The following is a 16,843-nucleotide window of genomic DNA, read 5'->3' as shown; positions in this document are numbered from 1 at the left end:
TCAATAAGTATAGCAGCTAAAAAAAGACATTGATCGAAATCGTCTACATCGAGCGAAATCATCTTTCACACGCACGCACGCAGAAATACTAATTTATTTTATAATAACTCAATAATCCTAATTTTACACAAAAACTTTATAAACTTTGCAAACGACATACCACAATATTACTATATATCATGAGTTTGCATAAAAGATGATTTCCTCTAAACGCAGACGATTAAAATTGCAATTCATTATACACATGTTAGATACAAAGAAGCTGTAAGAGAGAAAATCGTGCATAAGCATTAATGTACACATGCGTAGAGCGCTAATGCAGCAGTCCTTTGTCTGCATTTGGGAAAACAGTGTCTGACTGCTTATTGACTATTTTCGATTCGGTCATCACATGGGACACACAGGTTCATTGTGAGCTGCCCTTATGATATCGATCGCATTTTCATTCATGAATTTACACCGATGAGCCATCTCATGAAATGACTAATTCGGTAAGCAGTGTCTACAATTTCCAGAATTGGTTGCTCCCAATTTTCATCTGGATACGATCGTATGGCCTCATACACTGGAGGAAGCTTGTAGAAAATTGGTGACAATAAACATAAAATGATACCACACTCATGAAACTCCCGACAAGAGAAATTTTTACCTGGGAGTATACTACAATTAGACGTACTCTGCTCGGTACTTGAGTCTAAGCACACAGGCCGATGATTTATAACGTCGCATAAAACATTCTTTGGACATGAATTATCAGTTTTACATGGATTCCGACAAAAACTATCGATGCAAGTTTCGCATTCTGTACAATCTGTATGTAAGATACAAAACATATCAGTTTTATTCTGGGTAATTTCAGACGTCGTATAATATTCTGTAGTCAGAGATTGCTCTGTAGATTTTTCAGATGTAATAAGCTCTGTGGTAGAATATTCTTCTGTGGAGTATTCAATTGTACTATATCGTATTGATTGCGTAGATGTGATGGACTGTTCAGATGGATATTGAAATGTGCTGTACTGTTCTGTAGTAGAGTTCTGTTTTGCTGTAGACTGTTCAAATGTGGTAGGCTGCTCAGATCCTACTGTAATGGAAAACTTTTCTGTGGTATAGATCTGTTCTGTAGATTCTTTAGTTGAAGTATACTGTTTCGAAGTAGTGTATTGCTCTGTTGGCTCTTGTGATGTTCTAAATTGTTCTGTTATAGAATATACTTCTGTAGAATATTTAGGTGTGCTATATTGCTCTGTAGTAGAGATTTGTCCCGTAGATTGCGAAAACGTAGAGTATTGTTCTGTTTGTTCTGATGTCTTAAACTGTTCTGTAGTGGTATATCCTTTTGTTGAATATTTCAATGTATTATAATGATCTATAGTAGAAATCTGTTCCGTAATTCCCTCAGTTGAAGTATATGGATTTGAAGAAGTATATTGGTCTGTAGGTTGTTGTGACGTTGTAAACTGTTCTATTGTAGAATATTCTTTTGTAGTGCTATATTTAGGAGTGCTGTATTGCTTTGTAGTGGAGATTTGTTCTGTAGATTGTTCAACTGTAGTGTATTGTTCTGTTTGTTCTGATATCTTAAATTGTTCTGTAGTGAAATATTCTTCTGTAGAATATTCCGAAGTATTATAATGTTCTGTAGTAGAGATCTGTTCCATAATTCCCTCAATTGAAGTATATAGATTTGAAGATGTATATTGTTCTGTAGGTTGTTGTGATGTTATAAACTGTTCTGTTGTAGAATATTCTTTTGTAGTGCTATACTTAGGAGTGCTGTATTGCTTTGTAGTGGAGATTTGTTCTGTAGATTGTTCAACTGTAGTGTATTGTTCTGTTTGTTCTGATATCTTAAATTGTTCTGTAGTGAAATATTCTTCTGTAGAATATTCCGAAGTATTATAATGTTCTGTAGTAGAGATCTGTTCCGTAATTCCCTCAGTTGAAGTATATGGATTTGAAGAAGTATAATGTTCTGTAGGTTGTTGTGGCGTTGTAAACTGTTCTGTTGTAGAATGTTCTTTTGTAGTGCTATATTTAGGAGTGCTGTATTGTTTTGTAGTGGAGATTTGTTCCGTAGATTGTTCAAATGTAGTGTATTGTTCTGTTTGTTCTGATATCTTAATTTGTTCTGTGAAATATTCTTCTGTAGAATATTTCGAGATATTATAATGTTCAGTAGTAGAGGTCTGTTCTGTAATTTCTTCAGTTGAAGTATATGGATTTGAAGAAGTATATTGGTCTGTAGCTTGTTGTGACGTTGTAAACTGTTCTGTTGTAGAATATTCTTTTATAGTGCTATATTTAGGCGTGCCGTATTGCTTTGTAGTGGAGATTTGTTCTGTGGATTGTTCAAATGTAGTGTATTGTTCTGTTTGTTCTGATATCTTAAATTGTTCTGTAGTGAAATATTCTTCTGTAGAATATTCCGAAGTATTATAATATTCTGTAATAGAGATCTGTTCTGAAATTTCTTCAGTTGAAGTATATGGATTTGAAGAAGTATATTGTTCTGTGGATTGTTGTGACGTTGTAAACTGTTCTGTTGTAGAATGTTCTTTTGTAGTGCTGTATTTAGGAGTGCTGTATTGCTTTGTAGTGGAGATTTGTTCTGTAGATTGTTCAAATGTAGTATATTGTTCTGTTTGTTCTGATATCTTATGCCCTGTAGTAGAATGCGCTTCTGTAGAATATTCAGATATACTATAATTGTCTGTAGCATCAGAGATCTGTTCTGTAGGTTGTGATGTTCTAAATTGTTCTGTTGTAAAATATCCTTCTGTAGAATATTCAAGCGTGCTATGTTGCTTCGTAGTGAAGATTTGTTCTGTAATAGAATGATCTTCTGTAAATGTACGATATTCTGTAGTAGAAATCGGTCTTGTAGACTCCTCAGTTGTAGTATACTGTTTTGAAGTAGTGTATTGTTCTGTCGCAGAAATATGAGTGGCTTTGTGAGAACCGTTATCATCAATAATATTTGTTGTAAATATAGGAGACTCAGTTGTTGTAGAAAATGAAGTAGTATCTTTTATATATGACTCAGTTGTATTAAGCGAATCAATTTTGACAGTGCTCCATTCTTGTGTGATTTCTTTGGCAATATCTGTGGATGTATACTCTAAGATATTCGGGGATGGTATTGTATGATTTGCTTGAGTAAAAAATGTTGTAGCAATCATTGAACTAGTGGTGCTTTCCATAGGAGGTTCAGTAATTTCTTTTAATGGTTTTACTGTTAATTCTGTGGTAGTAGAATATTGCGTAGTAGTAGTAAAAGATTGTATAGTTGTTGCTAATGTGGAAGTTTCTTCATCACTTACATTAGGAACTTCTACGATAGGAACTGTAGTTATATTTTCAGGAACTTCAGTAACGCTACTTGTTTTCAATGGCTTAGAAGTCGTTATTTCAGTATTTATGCCAGATACAGTAATATCAGTAATCTCGGTACGACTGAATATAACTGGAGAAGTGGCAGTGATATTTTGAAAGGCAGTTGTTCCAGTTATTTCGATTGTTGTAACATTTTCTTCATAGCCAAATTCAAATTCACTCTTTGTTGTCTCAATTGCAGTAGAAGAAGATACATTTCCTGTAAAAGTTTCTTCTGTATTATATATGGTTGGAATACTATGCGTCGTTTGTTCACTTTTAGAAGTAATACTACGTGCTGTTGTATATTCTGTTGAAGTAATTTCAATTTCAAAATTAGTAGTTTCGGACGTTGAAGTAGTAAAGGAACTAGATGTTACATTCTCTATAACATCAACGTTCATCGTCGAAATTAAAGTATCATTTAAAATGTTAATTTCGGTTGTACTTAATATCGAAGGTATGGTCATCGAACGTTCCGGAGACTCGGTAACAATTTCTATTGATACAATTGTCGTATCTGATTCACTTGTCGTTTCAATAGTAATATTTTCCAATAAATTTCCGGTAACGTCAGTTAAAGTACTATCCTCCGTATATGCAACTGTTAACATCTCCGTAGTATAAACGAATGGTGTGGATGGCGGAGTGCTCATTGTTGTTTGTAATGTAGTGTGAACTGTTTCAAAAGTGTGATCTAAATCTATAGAACGTAATGTCGTTGCACCATCAGGTGAACAATGTTTGTCGTTAAGTTCGCAATCACAAATAGGCCTGTGCGCTTCAACTCGACATTGAACTGCCAGTTGACACCCATTGATACAAGGATTAACGCAGGAGCTTTCGACGCAGGCTTCTGCGTCGCTGCAATCATCATCGGACTCGCAAACTGGCTTGGACAGGGGATGAAGAACTGCTGCGGATACAATATAATGTAAACATAATATCTAATAAAGTAGCAAAACTGCTAATCGGGGAGCGACTCTGATTAGGCTAAGCTACAGATAAGTTTACAGTTTTTATTTCAATTACTACAAATTAAGAGTTAGCATGCTCGCATATAATAGGTAAGCTGATTGTAAGAAATATATAAGTCTTTACAGAGACAGATGTAACGGAAGAATCCTTCAGTAGTAAGAAGATCGGCAAAGTAGAGCAGGAGTCTAAGGTATGGGAAACTTGTATCTGTAACTTGGAACCTAAAATATGCGTCCAGACAACAGAACAAAGAAACTTGTGCATCCAATTGCAACTTGACCAAACACGATCTTGTAATTTTAATAAAAAATTAAATTAAAATTTCAAGTTGATCAAAAGTAAGCAAGTTTTATATTCTGCTGTTTGCACGATCGGAAACCTGAAAAGTAGCAGTAGTATGTCTCGTGTAAGGCCAGGCAATGTAAAGACGTGATAACGGCTATGAGAAATGACAAGATTCAGATAGTGTTCTGAGAAATTGTGTTTACCTTTCATGCATCCGTATTTAGTATCTGGCACAAAGCCGGGGGGACAGAACTTGCAGATAGGCTTGTGCTCCTCCACGTAACAGGGGGCATCAGCCGGACAGGTAGAGTTTCTGCATGGGTCCACGCAGCGATAGTTACGGCACGCCAAATCTGGAGAGCAGCCACTGTCTCGCAGGCAAATGGAGAGGGAGGGATTGCAGTTTTTAGTGCAAATGCACACGGGACGGTGGTCCAGGACATCGCAGGTTTTATCGGCTGGACACGGTCTTTTGTTTCTTACATTACAGGGATTTTGACATTTCCCATTGACGCACGCAGTGTTCGAAGGACAATCGAAGTCTCTCGAGCAGGTAAGCGTGTCAGGAGCGCAGGTCAATTCCCCGATTTCGTTGACTACGAAGCCGTATTTGCAAACACACATAGGTTTGTGATTCCGCACCTGACATCTCTTGTTGACCTCGCAGGTATACCGAGAACTCAAACACGGGTCGCGGCACTCGCCTGTCTGCGAGTGGCAGGAGAGACTCTCCGGACAGTCGTAGTCAGAGGAACAACCGATGCTCGGCGTAGGTTTGGGATTGAGCGTGTCGCATTTAGAATCTGGATGGCAGGCCGTGTGGGGCATGCCGATATAACACTGCGGGCATGAGCAACGCGGCTTGTGCAGAACCACTCGGCACAGGGCATTGATCCCACAGGCACCGCGTAGCGCACACGGGTCCAGACATTGTAGATTTATGCAGGCTTTTTCATTGGGACACTCTAAGTCGCTGGTGCATTCGCGCTCTATTGTCACGATAGTGGTGTTCAAGTCGGTGTAGAGTCGGTGGATCGTGGGTGATGGGACAGGAAAAACAAAGAAAAAAGCATTTATAAGAACTGTGAAAAGAAACTTTCTCACAAATAACATAAACCACATGCTTTGTATTTATGATGAAAGTAGGGTAGGCTCTGTGAAGAGGTATAGAGTAACGACTTTACACTTTTTCAAAATATCAGACATCTTCTCAGAGAAATTACAATGGCAAGCAGCGATATTTACAACACAAGCCCCCACAGATTTCAGAATAAGAGGAAATAACAACCCGTGAATATCAGCAAATATCAAGCATGGGTATATGAGAATGTCCCTTTCGCAGTTCCCAATCTGTATTAATCCTAAAATAGATATATGGTGTCGACTGTAAATGTGTACCTCCTTGTATTCAAGTGGCACTATAAGGTCAAAGGCAAATGAGTGTCTTTTTGTTTATTCAATTATATCCTCAAGACAGATTGGATACTGAAATAAACATTCTACATATGAAGTTATGTGTGAGATATGTGTGGAACGTGTTCTCTCATCTCAAAATTATGTACAGTATATCCTATATTGTATAATATGTACAGATAATGTTGTACTTTTTGCTTGTAGGTAAAATATGTATATATATCCAATATCGTGGCGACATACTGCTCCAATCACATCTGTCTCTCGATGTTAAGATTTTCACTCGATTAATACGTTTATGTATTACTCAAGTCCTACTAAACAATACATGGTTATTCTACGGACCATGTTCCTGTGATTGTCAGTATTGCTCGCTAGTCACAAATGCTGTACATAAAATTAATCAACCGCGACTCGGTTAAAAAGTTAGTAGGCTGTATTTTCCTACCTGTTGTGCATTCAATATCTGGCGAACCGCTTGTACCTGGTGGACATCGGCAAACGAATATAGCTCCATCTCTAATACATTCGGCGTTCTTCCCGCACCCATTCGTTCGACAGTCTCCTAAATCTCTATCTGAGCTACCTATATCAACAAATCGTTAGTGATAGTATCAACCAAAAATAAATTGTTATAAATATTTATTATCTTGCCATAATATTAAAATATATTTTTAAGATATTGCACAGTTATACTTTGTCATATATTTTTTTAAATTTATTTATTTGTTGTAATAATGATACATACGTGTAAAAAAAATTTCCTCAATTTATTTTGATATTATTATTTCTCTCATTTATATATGTCTTGTCAGATCCAGTAATACGAAATATAGTACGTACATGCATGCATTGGATCGCCTGATGGATTATTCGGTGGACAATAGCACTGTGGCTGATTCTTATAAATTCGACAGGCTGCATTGATACCACAACGAGTGTCTTTGCAAAGATCGCCGTCGCAGAAACACACTTGATGTGGGTCACCATGGCATCCCGGATCACATGTGCACTCGAAACCATTTAGAGTTTCTCGGCATTTAGCGTTAATACCGCAAGGTCTTCGTAAGCATTCATCTCCACCTAAGAGTGATTAAAAAATCACGCGTATTAAAAAAGTTATTTTCGCAAATATAATTTTTATAAATGTAATAAACTTGCCTTTCTTGCAATTGATCTTCGGATTGCCAAAGTGTCCTGGCGGACAAGAACATTGTGCCTTCCTGTTGATCACACGACATTGCGCATTGAAGCCACAGACGCCATGCTGTAAGCACGGATTTGTGCAAACACCGTATTCGCTGCAATGTTTGTTTAGCTCGCAATCGTCATCGTGATGACACTCCAGTTGGTAACACTCCTGACTCGGTTCACCTTGATAGCCTTCTGGACATAAGCACACCGCTCGATGGCTCGAAACACGGCAAAGTGCATTTATTCCACAAGGCGATCCCTGGGCGGAACATGGATTCTCACACTGGCCATTTGTGCATGACAATGACGACGGACAGTCGGAATGAGTGCGACAGCCAATGAGGCATAAACCTCCATCGCATACGTATCCCTGTATTTAGTAAAACGTATAATTTTAATATTAATATATTAACGTTATTAATATATTAAGTCAAAAGATGATAATTTCTCAAAATTGTCTTGAAATTTACCTTTGGACACGCATTGTTGATGTCGCACTTGATGCGACATTTACTGCTATGACAGACTTCGCCGCAAGAACAATCATTCTGATGGTGGCAGTTGGTGGTGCAAAAGCCAATTTCGTCGCACTCACACGAGCCGTCGCAGGGAGTCATGGTCTTGGCACAATTAATTAGCGCATTACCATAATAATTTGCGGGACAACTGCATTGAGCCACGTGATTGACTACTCGACAACCGGCACACTCTCCGCACGCTTTGCCACCATCGCATGGATCTGAAGATCACAATGCAATTGCATTACTCAATTGAAACATTTCAAGTCTAATCTAATGTTTCAATGGTTGTGTTCGATTTTGACGTTCACGTACTATAAATTTCATTCTATATTTATTATATACGGAACGATGATAAAATGAAGTCTACTCATACGTGAAACTATACTTACTTCTGCATTGATTATTGATACAAGACTCATCGCTCGGACACGTGTTATCACTGCGACATCCAATGTCACACATGCGATTGTGACATATTTGATTTGCGAGACAATGATCATCGCTGTTGCATATCGCTTTGCAAATACTACCGTCACAACGTTCGTCGCTCAAACAATTCGCATCGCTGAAAAGATATAATCACTTAGTATCAAAATACTAAGAATAATTTTTTTATATGATTTGTAGTATTCTAACCTTCTGCATGTGGAATAGCACGATCTACCGTAACACGTTTGTCCTGGTAAACATTCAAGTTCAGATGAGCAAGGAAGGAACGTCTGCTTGCAACCAATATGAGCATCTCCTACCAACGGCGATGGACACGTGCATATCTTTTGATGATTAACGATTGTACATTTCGCGTTTACACCGCAGGCGCTAGTCAATGAGCACGAATCTGTAGGCAAAGAATAATTAAATAGAATAATAAAGGCTAATAACAATAATAATAAAAATATACGTTTTATACAAGAAAAATAAAATACAAACGAGCAAAAATAAATTCCAAATGATGTCCCTTTGACAGAATTACAAATAAAATAAAAATATAAAAAATCTCAATAGCCACCTACCAATACACTGATTGTTTATACACTCGTAACTATCCTGGCATTCAATGTCCGCTCGGCAACCGGAAATACATACTAATCCTTCGCAAATCTCGCCGCTTCTACAATCTTCGTCCCGTCTGCAAAGTGACTTGCAAATGCCAGAGTTGTCGCATCTCTCATTGCTCAAGCAGTTCGCGCTGGATGAACAGACAGGTGTGCAAACGCCAGCGATGCAAGCTGTACCCACGACGCAATCCCGATTGGCCTGACATATTGGGCCTGGTGTTCGCAAACATGCGACTTTGGCAGTTGGATTTGGTATGAAACCGGTAGAACAGGAACACGTAGCACGCTGATTGAAAACGGTACACTTGGCGTTTGGTCCGCATGGCGTAGCTTCACATGGATTTACGCATTTGTTTTCTAAACAAGCCTCATTCGCATTGCAGTCTTCATCCGCACGACAACCAAACGAACACATGTTGTTCAGACAGACGTGACCCAAGAAGCAATCATTGTCCAACCGGCAAGTCAACAAGCAATTGCCGCGTATGCATTTCTCATTCAATGCGCAATCATTGTCAACAGTGCAGATCGGCAAACAAACGTTCTCGCGACAGGTGTTGTCTCCGTTGCAATCTCCACTTCCGAGACATGACACTGGTACTATAATAATAGATGTTTTATGGAATGTTCAAAGAAATATCGAAGATGTTCAAATTTTGCAGAGTCATTCATATACTTACATCTTACGCATTCTACTTCGGAGTTGCCGGTAAAACCTGATGGACAGCTGCACTGTTTAATATGACTTCTCACTTTGCATTCGGCATTTATGCCACATGTTCCTCTTACATCGCACGGATCTAAGCATTGCCCGTTCAAGCAAATATCGGACAAGTTACATTCCTCATCCGATTGACAAGATGCTGAAACGATATTATTTGCGATATTATTAACGATATCATTAAATACAGTAACAGAAGAATTGCATTTCAGATAATTATTTATACGAAAACGTTGATTTTAATAATCAAAAATCGAAAAAATGAAAAATTTAACAATTATTTACTCACGTCGACAAATGCCTTCATAACAATAAGTATTGACCAAACAATCGATTTGTGACGAGCAAACTACTGGTCTCGGACGACATCCCACGCTCAGATTATTAGGATCGCCTTCGTAATCGGCACGACACTGACAACTTGCGGCATGATTGCTCGCAACACAATCTGCATTTGGACCACACCGAATACGTGCGCAAGTATCTAGAATAAGATTACATATATTATATAATAAATAAAATATATGTGTTTCAAATCCCACACACATGCACAAGCATTACATGTATTATACATAAAAAGAGGTAATAAAACTATAAAATGCAATCAGTGAAATAATATTATAAGACAAATTGGTAAATTCAAAACACATACCAAAACATTTTGGTACATTATTGATGTTGACACATTTGGCAGTTAATGGACAGTCCACGTCCTGAAGACATTCTACTGGCGGTTGGCAGCCGCTATTGTAAGCATCTCCGACTGTACCAGGTTGACAATGACACTTGAAATGTCCTCGTGTGTTTTCACACAATGCGCCTGGTGCACAGGGTGCATTCGCGCAGTAATCTATCAGCTTGCAAGCATGAGTGGGTTCTCCTGTATATCCAGGTTGGCATGTACAAACCTACATGAAAAAACATTATTATCATAAAAAGAACATTGTCAAACAAAACTCTAGTATAACGAAATAATTACCTGAACATGTTTCTCTGTTGTACAAATAGCATTCACGCCACAGGGATTATGTGCAAGACAAGCGATTCTGCATCTGTGAGAATCACAGATCTTCTCCTGTGTACAGTCATCGTTAACTTCACATTCAATAGGTTGACAACCAATTTTGTCGTCTTTAGCGTTTCCGAAGAAGCCATGCTTACAGGAACACGTCGCGGCATGATCATCAGCTTTGCATTCGGCGTTACGGCCGCAGAGTATTACATCGCAAGCTCTACGACACTCCGCCTTGATTGAAAAGAATAGGAAGAAAAACTTATATATCGGGAATTCTTTGTCAAATCGATCACTCACCGTTTCAAAATTGTACTTGACGTAGAAAAATCATCCTTGCAATAAATGCTTCAGGCATAAGTGCTGTTATGTAAACAATTGCAAATTCAAGATGGCGATGGATTTAACATGGCGGACATGAAGCACAAAAAAAGGAAATAAAATAAAGGACAGTGTCAATACTCGTTGAATTCACTTTAAAATTTATTTTCAAATGTGTCCTGATCACAATTCCGCTGTCAAACATTAGAATTTTAAAATGACCGACATAAAAGTGCAAAATATAAAATATTATAGTTTAGAAATTTAATTTGAATTTTGCAATTGTTGAATTTTGCAATCCGCCATCTTGAATTTTGCAATTGTTCACATGCTTTCAATAGCTTATGCCTGAAACTACATTTGTGTGCAAGGTGGTTTTTCTACATCAAGTACAATTTTGGAACGGTGCCGCTGGGTGGCCGACTTGACAAAGAAATATATCATATATACACATACATATACATATATATATATATATATATATATATATATATATATATTTCTCTAATAGAATCGATAAGAAAATAATTTTATCCGTAATTAAAATTTTATTTTTAATAAAACATAGGATTACCTGTCCAATATTATTCTTAATACATTTTTCGTCATATGAGCAATCATTGTCTGACGTACAACGTAATTCTTGAACACATATATTGTTATGGCAGTATTGATATTCTGGGCAGCTAGAATTACTTCTGCAGGTAGGCTGACAAAGACCATTAATACAGAGTTGATCGCCAATGCAATCTCTTGTACTTCCACAAAGGGCTGCAAATAGCAACAATCAGATTATACATGAAATTTATAGATTTTTAAAATATATGATTTATAAATTAACTACACTTCTTTGTAATTGTCGATGATTAATTTACCTGTGCATATCCCTCCGTTACATACTGAACCGGTTGCACACTGTGAATCACTTTTGCAATATTGAAGCGGAGTGCACCCAAGATTCGGATCGCCTGTGCCGCCAGGTTGACAAGTGCATACCGCGCTATGATTAAGCGATGAACAATCAGCACCATGTCCGCAAACGTTCGAAAGAGAGCAAGGATCAACGCACTTATGATCGAAGCATGCATCTGATGGACTGCAGTCACTGTGATAGTTGCACTCCAGATGAATACATTCCGTCTAAAACAAATAAGAAATAAATAGAAATAAGATAAATTTAAAGTAAAAAACTATAATTAACTATATAAATATTTAAAAGTTTAGAATATCGATTATAATAATAAATTATAATATACAAAATATTGTATCAATATTAAATGGTTAAATTTTAGAAAATTTGAAACTCAAATTTTTAATACTCACTGCCGGATTTCCTGTAGTTTGTCCAGGACATTTACAAATCGGAACATGATCATGTGCGAGGCATTCTGCATTTCTACCGCAAATGCCCGATGCATCGCATGGATTAGTGCATCTGTTATCAATACAAGCGGCTGAATTTGGACAATCCGAATCCGTGAAACAATCACCTGGTTGTTTACAACCCGTTTTGAATGGATCCCCTACTAAACCATGCGGACAAACACAGGCGAACGATCCCTCCGCATTTTGACATCTATACATTTTTTAAATATTTTATTTTAAAAAGATCTATGAATTATAAATTTTTCTTTTCGCATATAATTACTTGTAATCATAAGTTTCACTCACATAGCTGAGGAATGGCAAGGATTTTGCAAACATTCGTTAACGTCAGCGCAGATGTCGCCGACAAGAACAAAGCCAGAATAGCATTTACACACGCTGACGTGATCGATAGCTAGGCAATTACCATATCCACAGTTTACTTGATTGCAAGGACCTGACAAAACGAATAATCAAAAATTTTAAGGACCTTATAATCATTTTCTTTTCTAAAATTATAATTTTATCTGTTCTTATAAAATTAATCAAAATGAACGTAGTTATTTATTTATGCAAGCGTATTATAACTTACTGCTACATTTATTGGTCTCTTGGTTGCAATATTTATCCGTTGGACAGTCACTGTTAGAAAGGCACTCTACTTTAAAGCACCCTGAGGCATCGCCAATGTAACCAGGCTGGCATTGACAACCAGCAGCATGATCCAGAACGGAACAAATAGTATTTAAACCGCAATCGACAAAAGAGCACGGATCTGAACAGTTGTGTTGAACGCAGGCTTGAGTATCAGAACAGTCCTTGTGCGTGGTGCAGTGATGCGGCAGCACACAACCCAATCCTATAGGATCGCCCGCGGTACCTGAAGGACACGTGCAACGGTAAGATCCATGAAGATTGATGCACTCAGCACTTGGATGACATGGTTGATCATCACACTCGTTGATGTCCAGGCAATGTTCGGGACCGGCAATAAATCCGTGGCTGCATCTAAGAAAAGAAATTAAGCGTCATAAACCATTTAGGATAATTAGTTATGGATATTTAAAAAAGTAAGAACGCAATATATAAGTGATTAATAAAATTAATCAATAAAATAAGTCTGGATTGAAAAGGCAATACCTGCACTTGCTGTTAATGCATACTTCGTCGCGTTTACAACCGACATCGGAGGTACAGCCCGCCTCGCACGCTCCATCAATACACAATTCGCCGGGCAGACAATTACTGTCGCCGTAACATATCTTCACGCAAATGCCATTCTTACAGCGCTCGCCTTGCGCGCAATTGTTCTGTTCCGAACATTGACACTGGCATAATCCCGAAACACACAGATGCTGGCTGGGACAATCTTGGGGAGTTTGGCATACGTTTGGTACTCGAACGCAACCTTGTTCTGGAGTAGGATTACCATGGAAACCGAGAGGACATGTGCATGTGATCGCGTGATTAGTGCAACTGCAGATCGCATTTGGTCCACACACATCTTTTCTACTGCAAGGATCTAGAAACACACAAGTTTATTGTTTTTCTTTCAAGAACTACGACCGACATTATTTCACATATTGAGAAACAAATCATGTTTTTAAGTTAAGGGGAGAATCTCGTGTAACTAGTTCAAAAAATCAAAATTTTTTTTTTTAATCAATAATAGAACATATGTAGAAAAATGTTGTTACAATCGCAAAGAAATTCAGGGCCTTTTATAAATAACGGTTGTAAAATTAATCAAAGCTATCTTTATTGCTGCTCATATTTTTAACAAAGGTTACTATATGATTTCGAAAATAATGGAAACGCTGAAGAACAAAATTGAACAGCAATGTAAATTATTTACTGGCATGCATATCGAACGAGTAACTTCAAACGCGTTTTTCTCGAAACCAATTTTTAGAAATTGGTGGAAAAGAATACTCAAAAACTATTATTACACGACCAATCGAGTTGTCTCTATTGAGCATACATATTGTTTAATGTTATAATTTGTCGATGAACCTATAAAATTAATAAAAAAAATAATTTGAATTATTGTTATTATATAAATAGAAAAAAACTTTGTGAGCTAAAATCGTACTTTTCTTTAAGTACCGTCATTTATTCAATTTTCAACTTTTTGCTTATTTTTCAGGTTCATTGAATTTCAGGTAATTTCAGAAAATAAGCAAAAATTTTGATTTTTTTATTTCAGATAAGAACAAAAAGCACTACAATCCGCCAATGAAGCTATGTATATATATATATATATATATATATATATATAGCCATTATATTATTATTTTTGAACTAAAAATTTTTTTTAATTTTTAAATTGTGAGTTAAAATGTATAAAATTTTTTAATTGATTCGCACCATTTCTTCAAAAAAAAAATTTCTAAAAGTTATCTATTTTTTAGCGATTTACATAAGACTCCTCCCTTAATAGATTTTATGTCTGTATGAGAATTAGTATACACATGTATGCAAAAAATCTATTTGAAATGGATCAAAATTATACTATAATGTAGTTCGTGACATACCTTGACATTTATTGTTGATACACGATTCGATAGTCGGGCAATTTTTATTACTGCGGCAGCCGAGGATGCACCCTCCACTTACACATGCATGATCTACTAGGCACTGAGAATGCGCAATGCATGACACCATACACTTGTTGTTAATACATTTCTCTCCGTCTGAACAATCAGCGACTGAACGACATACAGCTAAAACAGTCAAAATTCTCTGTTTCATAATTTGAATATTTCCAATATAGTGAAATATTTACAATGTTATCATAATTATTAATTGTTTATCTATTAAATCAGGATTACCTCTGCATTGTCCATCAATACAGTAGCTGTCTTCGCATTGGGCGTCAACTGTGCAGTAATTAGTACCCCGCACGCAGCCGTGTTCTGGACCTCTAGAGGATGGCACGAACCTGTGAATACACTTGCAACTCGGCTGATCATTTACGATCTCGCAGAATGCGTTAGGACCGCACGCATTCTCGCACGGATTAATGCAACGATGCTCATGACAGACGGAATGCACTGGACAATCCTTGGGACTAGAGCAATGTCCTTCCGGCTGGCAACCATTCACGTAAGGATCGCCGACATGATTCGGTGGACATTGACACACCGGGTTGTTCGTTGGACCAGCGACACACAACGCAGTGGGATGGCAAGAGTCCGGATGACATGCCTCCACGGCGACGCACTCGACGTCGGGTACCGGGTTCGGGCGAAGCCCAGGCGGACATTGGCAGATCGCTTTATGATCTTCCGCTATGCAAACCGCGTTTACACCGCATGCATTCTCATCGCAGGCGTCGTAACAAGTGTGCGTAAGTCGGTTGCAGAGTTGGGCCGGTGGACAGTCGATGTTGTAGACGCAGGGCACCGCGCGACATCCAGACGTTGAGTCATTCGGATCGCCGGCATACTGTCCAGGCGGACATTCGCAGTTCGCCACGTGGTTATTGACGACACAAAGTGCATTGGGACCGCAGGTGATAAAGTCGCAGACCAGTTGGCAAGCGAGCGGGCCGTCTGGAGCGCTACGACATGTCTGATCCTCCGCACACTCGCTATCCGTAGAACAACGGTTTTCGCGCGGGCTGTGACATCCCCGACGATCATTCGGATTGCCGATGTAGCCAGGTAGACAGTCGCAACGGCCGTGATGATTCTCCATCACGCAGCGAGAATTCGCGGTACAAGTGAAACCGTCGCAAAGCGACACACACTTTAATACGCCAAGCGCGTCCGGTCTACAGCCTTCGCTCGAGTGGCAGTCATCATCAGTTATACAATCGGGTACCGACGGCTTCTCGCAGGACGACTGCACCGGATTCCACTCATAGCCGTCCTGACACTTGCAAGTGGCGTGACCAGGTACGACCAAGTCGGGTTCACATTTTTGATAGGCGCCGCATACCACTTTATTGCAAGGATTTACACAGTCGCGCACGCCGCCATCCAGAGTAATGCAGAAGGAACCTACCGGACAATCCGAGTCATGTGCACATCCGGGAATTACGGATTTGGACGGTTGGCAACCCTCGATTAAATTGCTCGGATTACCCTGATAACCATCGATACACAAACAAGAGGACACATGATTCTGCGTGATGCATAATGCGTTCGGTCCACATTGCAGCTTGCTGCATGCATCCACGCACTTGCGGACGCCTTTGCCAACCTGGAAACAGATCTCCTGCGGCTCGCATTCAAGGTCGTTCAAGCAATGACCGTGCAAGTGGCAACCTTTGTGCAAATCATTGGGATTGCCGCTATAACCAGGCGGACATACGCACACTCCATTCTGACAAACGGATCTGGGACCGCATTTTATGTCGCTGCACTGATTTATGCACTTATGATTGACACAGATGTAATCGAAGGGGCACAATACAGTGTTACTGCAAACACAAGTAGAAGGATCAGAGCATGGTCCCACTTGTACTTGCTGACATCCAACGAACGGATTGCCGAAAAAGCCATCCTTGCAGCGACAGTCATAACTTCCAAGAGTATTGATGCACACCGCATTACTTCCGCATGCGTTTCCGTTGCATTCATTGATATCTAATAAA

General features: G+C 38.5%; 1 protein-coding gene across 1 annotated transcript in view; it reads right to left on the bottom strand.

Annotated features, from left to right (window-relative positions):
• Nucleotides 1-16,843, bottom strand: part of dpy (fibrillin-like protein dumpy) — a 105,649-nt gene that overhangs the window by 53,189 nt on the left and 35,617 nt on the right. Inside the window, exons 21-41 of the mRNA XM_087404432.1 lie at nucleotides 15,075-16,835; nucleotides 14,778-14,966; nucleotides 13,384-13,765; nucleotides 12,836-13,251; nucleotides 12,550-12,700; nucleotides 12,202-12,454; nucleotides 11,754-12,018; nucleotides 11,453-11,649; nucleotides 10,525-10,791; nucleotides 10,198-10,453; nucleotides 9,835-10,029; nucleotides 9,505-9,687; nucleotides 8,780-9,424; nucleotides 8,403-8,604; nucleotides 8,156-8,331; nucleotides 7,716-7,984; nucleotides 7,213-7,615; nucleotides 6,895-7,134; nucleotides 6,500-6,637; nucleotides 4,842-5,627; nucleotides 650-4,291 (exon numbers count right to left, since the gene is read on the bottom strand). Of these exons, the coding sequence (XP_087260558.1) occupies nucleotides 650-4,291; nucleotides 4,842-5,627; nucleotides 6,500-6,637; nucleotides 6,895-7,134; nucleotides 7,213-7,615; nucleotides 7,716-7,984; nucleotides 8,156-8,331; nucleotides 8,403-8,604; nucleotides 8,780-9,424; nucleotides 9,505-9,687; nucleotides 9,835-10,029; nucleotides 10,198-10,453; nucleotides 10,525-10,791; nucleotides 11,453-11,649; nucleotides 11,754-12,018; nucleotides 12,202-12,454; nucleotides 12,550-12,700; nucleotides 12,836-13,251; nucleotides 13,384-13,765; nucleotides 14,778-14,966; nucleotides 15,075-16,835 (11,016 nt within the window). The remainder of the gene's footprint in view (nucleotides 1-649; nucleotides 4,292-4,841; nucleotides 5,628-6,499; nucleotides 6,638-6,894; nucleotides 7,135-7,212; nucleotides 7,616-7,715; nucleotides 7,985-8,155; nucleotides 8,332-8,402; nucleotides 8,605-8,779; nucleotides 9,425-9,504; nucleotides 9,688-9,834; nucleotides 10,030-10,197; nucleotides 10,454-10,524; nucleotides 10,792-11,452; nucleotides 11,650-11,753; nucleotides 12,019-12,201; nucleotides 12,455-12,549; nucleotides 12,701-12,835; nucleotides 13,252-13,383; nucleotides 13,766-14,777; nucleotides 14,967-15,074; nucleotides 16,836-16,843) is intronic.

This window comes from Acromyrmex echinatior, chromosome 3, assembly GCF_024713525.1.
Source record: "Acromyrmex echinatior isolate Ae372 chromosome 3, ASM2471352v2, whole genome shotgun sequence".
In the NCBI taxonomy this organism is placed as follows: domain Eukaryota; kingdom Metazoa; phylum Arthropoda; class Insecta; order Hymenoptera; family Formicidae; genus Acromyrmex; species Acromyrmex echinatior.
This window is presented reverse-complemented; position numbering and strand designations above follow the sequence as displayed.